The sequence below is a fragment of the Rhea pennata genome, chromosome 15 (genome assembly GCF_028389875.1).
Source record: "Rhea pennata isolate bPtePen1 chromosome 15, bPtePen1.pri, whole genome shotgun sequence".
NCBI lineage: Eukaryota > Metazoa > Chordata > Aves > Rheiformes > Rheidae > Rhea > Rhea pennata.
The window spans coordinates 18,702,736-18,708,816 of record NC_084677.1 but is presented as its reverse complement, the minus strand read 5'-3'; the positions used below and the strand labels follow the sequence as shown (position 1 = coordinate 18,708,816).

Sequence of the window (6,081 nt, the reverse complement as noted above, 5' to 3'; positions counted from 1 at the left end):
CGCCCGGCATCGCCCTCGGAGCGCCCTGCAGCCCTGCACCCAGCATTGCTGGAGCACCCTGCCCGGCGGTAGCCGCTTTCCAGCGGCACACGGAGCCGTGCCGGACAGCCGGCAGCTAGCTGGGAGCAGAAAGGACCAACACAAAAACAAGCAGCGCCGTCCCTGCGGGGAGCGTGGCGCAGCGGAGAGCGGGGCATGGCCAGCGCTGCGGCAGAGCCCCGGGCCGAGACAAACCCGGTCAGGCCCGCGGCCGGGCTTGGTGCAAATCTAACTGCATGGGCAAAAGCCGCATTTTATGTCCTTAAAGCACGTTAAGCGCTTGGAAATTAATTGGTATTTAGTTAACATAAATTAAGCTTTTCAGTAATACTCAGGGAAAAACAACACAGTTTTACAGATGCTTTAATAAAAGTCACCCAGATAAATCTAAATGGCGCAAACGCATCAACAGGGAAGCAGGGAGGCGGGGGGAGCGGCCGGAGCGCCGGGCCCGGCTCTGCCCCGGCGGGCGGCCGCTGGCTCCCGCGGGCGCAGGGCTCCCGCGCGCACGGAGCTGCTCCGGCCGCTGTTGAGTTTGGGCATTTTTGAGCTGTTGCCACGGCAACCGCCCTAGTCGCATCTCCCTGGTGCGCAGCCCCCCGGGGAGGGGGCTGCATCACTCTCCTCCCCGCAGGAGCCGCGTTCCCGCGGCGAGGACACGCGCAAGCCCCTCGCCGCCCGGCCTCAGCGGCTCCGCAGCCCCGGGAACGGCGCGGCGGAGCAGGGCGGCCGCGCAGCTGGCACGGGGCATCCCACGGCCCCGAAAGGCAGCGCAGGGCGACGGGAGGCTGCTGCCGGAGCCTTCGTTACTCTCGTTAACGCGGCAGCTGCAGGGCGGTGGCTCGCGCTGCACCGCGCCCGGGCTCTGCCGTCCGGCTCGGTGCTTCGCCGCCTTCCCAGGCCGGCGGCAGGCTCTGGGCACAGCTCCGGCACGCAGCGAGCATCGCGGCTGGTCCACCCGAGGGCCGGCATCGCTGGAGGGCGGCCGGCACGGCCCCGGCGGAGCGGCCGCGGCGCGGTGGAGGGGGCCGGCGGCGCTGCACCGTCGCGGCTGGGCACGGCCGCCGCCGAGGCGCCTCGTCCCGGGCTCACGGCCGCTCCGCCGGCGCCGCTGCCGCTTCCTGCGGCTCCGGGTGGAGGGTCTCCCGCGGCGCTCGCGGCCGGGCGGAGGCGGGGGGATCCCGGCGGAGCTGCCCGCGTGGAGCTGGAGCTGGAGCCGGGCCGCGCTGCTCACAGCAGCAGCAGGCGCGTTTTCCGGTCGCCGATCAGGAGCCTTTGGGGAGACGAAAGGGGCGGCTGGGATGGGCGCCTGCGCCTCCGCCCTGGCCCAGGGACCGCAGCCGCCCTGCTCGGCCCCAGGCCCGGGTTCACCCCAACGCGGAGCATCTGCCGCCTTCTCCTCCTCCCCCCCGGCCCCGTGGAGCCTCAGCGCCTTCGCCAGCCCTCCAGGAAAACCAGCGGCTACAGCCATGCCCAGGGGAACAGCGAGGGAGCAGCGGGGCCGGCAGCGCCGCCGGGTCCCGGCGCAGGGAGCCCGGGGCAACGCAGGAAGCAGCCGGCACGGCCCCGCCGCCTCCGCCAGCGCGGCACCGCGTACCTCACCAGGGCACCAGCCAGCACGCCGCCGATCACGGGCCCGACCCAGTAAACCCAGTGGTAGTCCCAGTAGTCGGCTATCAGCGCCGGCCCGAAGGCCCTGGCAGGATTCATGCAGGCTCCGGACATGGCACCTCTGAAAGAGAGAGCGCGGTAGCAGCCGGCACGGACAGCACCGTGCAGCGCGGTATAGTGCAGCGCGGCATCGTACAGCATAGCACAGCATTGTATAGCACGGCATTGCATGGTGCAGCACAGCACGGCAAAGCACAGTGCAGCATGGCATCGTACAGCACAGCATTGTATAGCATGGCATGGTGCAGCACGGCATCATACGGTGCAGCACAGCACGGCAAAGCACAGTGCAGCGTGGCATCGTACAGCACAGCATTGTATAGCATGGCATGGTGCAGCACGGCATCATACAGTGCAGCACAGCACGGCAAAGCACGGTGCAGCGTGGCATCGTACAGCACGGCACAGCACGGCACAGCTGCTTGTCAACAACCGCAAGCTAAGAGGGAAAACGCAGCATGCAGGGTACAGACAAGAGCGCCAGGCGGGTTTCGCGGCTCAGCTCTCAAGCCGTGGAAGCCGGCGATGCCCGCGGCGCAGCAGCATTGGCAGATCAAGGAAAACCGCGAGGGTTGAGTGCTGGCGTGCGAGGTTTGCGTGACCCTTAAACGCGGGCTCCGAATCCTGCTCGAGGGGGCAGCGCCGCAGCTCAGCGAGCCGCGAGTGCTCACGACCGTGCACGCTGGCCCGCAACACCCGCCGGCACCGGGGCTGAGCCCGGCGGCAAGAAACCGCCCCGCCTGCCCGGGGCTCCCCGCGGCCGGCGCTGCCGGAGGGGCCGGGCTGGGAGCTCACCCCGCCAGGACGCCGGCCGTGACGGCGAAGCCGATGCAGAAGGGTGCCAGCGGGGTGCTGGTCTTCTCGTTGAGGGCCCCCATGCAGACGGTGAGCACCAGGAGGGCGGTGAGGAAGATCTCAGCGGCCAGCGCGGCGGGGACCTGCGCGTCGGCGGCGATGCTGCCGAAGGCTCCCCCGCTGGCGTTGGCGTACCGCTCGCCGGCCGTGGCCGCCTGCACGGAGGGGGGAAGCGCCGCCGGCGTGAGCCGCCCGCCACGCCGCGGCCCCCCGCCCGGCGAGCCCCCCAGGGCCGTACCTTCGCCAGGGCGGCTCCCACCACCCCGCCGCACAGCTGGGACACCCAGTAGGGGAGCAGCATGGTGATGCTCAGGCCGCCGATCAGCCAGGCGCCCAGGGACACGGCGGGGTTAAAGTGGCCGCCGCTGCAAGGGAGAGGAGAGGAGCGTCAGCAGGGGGTCCGGCCGCTGCCGGCCCCGGGGCGGCCGCTCGAGCGCCCTCGGAAGGACGGGTCTCAGGAGACCCCGGGCACTTGCAGCGCTGCCGGCCGAGGGGGGAAGGTCCCTCCTGGTCTCACGCTGCGTCGCAATCCCCACGCCGGGTCCTGGGCGCTGCCAGCGTCCCGCCGCCTCCTCCGCTCTTCAGCTGGAGCCTGGCTTGGTGCAGCAGCACGTTCATCGGCGCTCGCCGCAGAGCGGCCACGCGGAGAGCGAAGCAAAGCCACTGCCTCTTCCGTGCCCAGGCCCGCGGCTCCGAGGCAGCCCCGAGCCGGCCGCGGGAGCGGGGGAGCCAAGCGGGGGGATCAGGGCTCCGAGCGGCTCTTCCCCGGGAGCTGCTCAGCGCCAGCTCACGCAGGCAGTCCACGCGGGAGGCAGGAAAAGCAGCAGGAAGCCCGGCTGCCGAGGTCCTCAGCTAACGGCTCCAGCATCCGTCCCCGCGCAGGGAACGCTTTCCCGCGGGGAAGGGCGAGAACGGGAGGAGAGCAGCGTCGGGCAGGGGCACGAGCGGCGCTGGCCTCCGGGGCAGCTTGTCCCGCTGTGCCCGGACCCCCGCGAAGGCCCCGGCCGGGCCCGAGCCCTCCCGAGCGAGGCCGGCGGGGCAGCCCTGACGCGGCGAGGGGGCTGCCCGGTGCCCCAGCTCGCCCGCTGCAGCGGCTGCGACCGCCTGGCCACGGGGCCAAAACCGCTCGTCCAAGTGCCCATGCAAGACAAGCTCAGCTACCTTTTAATTAAGGCAGATTACCACGGGACACTCACTAATGAACGAGTTTCATAACCAATCAGCCCCGATAATGATTGCTGTTGAAGCTGATGAGTCAGAGTGTCTAGGAACTATAATTATATCTTATTCTTCAGCTGTAATTAAAGAGCTATCATACGAGGGTAAAAACTTGTGGTGTTCAGCCTAGCAAACCTCCCGGCCAGAAGCAGGTCTGGCTGCTGGCTGCAAAGCCCTGGGGAGAGGCGGCAGGTGCAGGAGCGCAAGGAAAGGTCCCCGCGGAGAGGTCCGAGCCCGAGCAGGGAAGGGAATTCCAGGGGGCTGTTTTAGCGTCTCCTCTCAGAGTAAACCTGTATCTTCGCTAGAGTCAAACACCTAGTTTTCAACTAGCAGGTTTGTCTAAATGTTGCTTTCGAGAGCTGGAAACTATTCGTAAGGAGGATCCAAATTTCCCACCTGAGGATAGGCAGGAGAGAAATTTATTAAAGGCAAAATGAATTTTTTTTTTTTATTTTTTTTTTTTTAAGGCCACCGCTGGCCTTTTAAAAGGAAATGCCTCTGCTTTTCCAAAGGATGTTTTCCCTCCAGTTTTAGGCTTTTTTCTTTAAAAAGGGCCCTCTCACCTGATGTTCCCCAGGACGGCGATGTTGAGCCCCAGGGCCAGCCCGTGCGCCAGGGCGGGCTGCAGCCGCCCCGTGCCCTCGGCGTTCTCGATGACGGAGGCGCAGCCGATGAAGATGAAGAGCGCGCTGCCCAGGAGCTCGGCCACGCAGGGCTGCACGTAGCGCTCGTACCAGTGGGGCTTCGGCGGCTGCCGCTTGGGCACCCCGTCCACCCGCGCCTCCTTGGCGGCCGCGGGACCGTGCTCCTCGGTGGCCATCGGGGAGCTGGAACGAAGCAGAGAGCACCGATGGCCCCGGCCCCCCGGGCAGCAGAGACCTGCTGCAGACCGGGCGCGCGGAGAGTCCCCAGACAGGTCACCTCGGCGAGCCTTCGCGCGCTCCGAGCGCGCCACACTCCCGTCCTTCACCAAGCCCCCAGGCACCCCCTGTGCCTGAGGAAACACAGATGTTCCTGGTCCCAGCACCAAGCAATCCTTCCCCTCCCAGCTCAGTGCAAACTGTGTGGAAGGAAGAAAATTCCAGTGTTTCTCATGTATTTCCCTGCCGGGATACTCACGCTCTGCGTGCTTGGCTCTGGGAGCTCCCAGCACCAGCCTGGCCCTGGCGCGGAGTGAGCGGCACTCCTGGAGGAATAGCTTACTTATCTCGCTGAAATCCTGGAATGCTCCCGCTTCACATGTACGAAGAGGTAACGGATAGGAGGTGGAAAAAAAAAAAAAAGAAAAAAGAAAAAAGCAATGAGGCCTGATAGGCCAGCCCCCAGGAATATAAAAGCTCTTTATCACTGCAGTCCCTTGGTTCAAGGTTTTGTTTTTTCATAGTTTTTTGTTGTTGTTGTTTAGGGATTTCTGCCAAGGCTGAGGATGTGATTCCTTCCACGGTGTGCGCTATAGATACAAGCCAGGCCAGCCTGGTCTACTGGGCAATCCTCTTGCTGCTGCCTTTGGTGCCAGAAGGCAGCACGTGCAGAGCAGCCCACAGCACCGCGTGCACAAGGGCACTTGGGCATCTGCACGGTGCCCTGGGAAATGCTCTGTGGTCTGGAGAGACGAAACTCCCCTCTGCCCACAAAACATTTGAAATTATACTGCTTAGCTCCTTGTAAGAAAACTAAGCCTAAGCCCAGGCTTAACACGAGACTCCGGTGCAGAGTGTGAGCACCAACCTCGCTGAAACAAGCCAGAGGGGAACCGGAGAGCCTCAGAGCCAGCTGCTCAGAGCTGCGTCCGCATTAGAGCGCATAGAGCAGACACCTTCAACAGCTACCCCAGCTCTGGTAATTTGGGGCTCCGTGGGCACACAGGATTTACTTCATATTACTACCTTAATGTTCAGGGGCTCTAAAACCTCAAAGACAGCATCAGCATGGAGCAACCTGCAACATCACCTCTTCCTACAGACCCCAAAGGGCAGATAGTCATTATTTGCCTCAAATTACAAAGGAAGCCCGTGAAAACCACAGATCAAAGCCAATTCCCCTAAACCCCAGCCAATGTCCTGCCTAAACCAGACTCCTGAACATGCTCAGCCAGCCTAGATGGCCCACTTAGCCCTGTCCAGGGATCACATCCCCTGCACGCTGTTTTCAACTAAAAGATCGTTGGCAAGGGTGTATAGGGATCCACTAGCAATGTTGAAAGTTGACAACAGTCTAATAGTAAAAATAAACAAACAAACAACAAAAACCCCTAAGGAATCACTGCACAGGCTGTCCACAGCAGCCATTCCCAGAGGA

General features: G+C 64.1%; 1 protein-coding gene across 1 annotated transcript; it reads right to left on the bottom strand.

The window, feature by feature from the left end:
- Positions 1 to 1,269: 1,269 nt before the first annotated feature.
- AQP8 (aquaporin 8) lies at positions 1,270 to 4,976 on the bottom strand. Its single transcript, XM_062588639.1, has 6 exons — positions 4,903 to 4,976; positions 4,347 to 4,610; positions 2,804 to 2,930; positions 2,506 to 2,720; positions 1,637 to 1,771; positions 1,270 to 1,312 (listed from the first exon to the last, which is right to left on the bottom strand). The coding sequence occupies exons 2-6, from the start codon at positions 4,601 to 4,603 to the stop codon at positions 1,270 to 1,272; spliced, it is 777 nt and encodes a 258-aa protein (XP_062444623.1). The 5' UTR covers positions 4,604 to 4,610; positions 4,903 to 4,976.
- Positions 4,977 to 6,081: the final 1,105 nt, after the last annotated feature.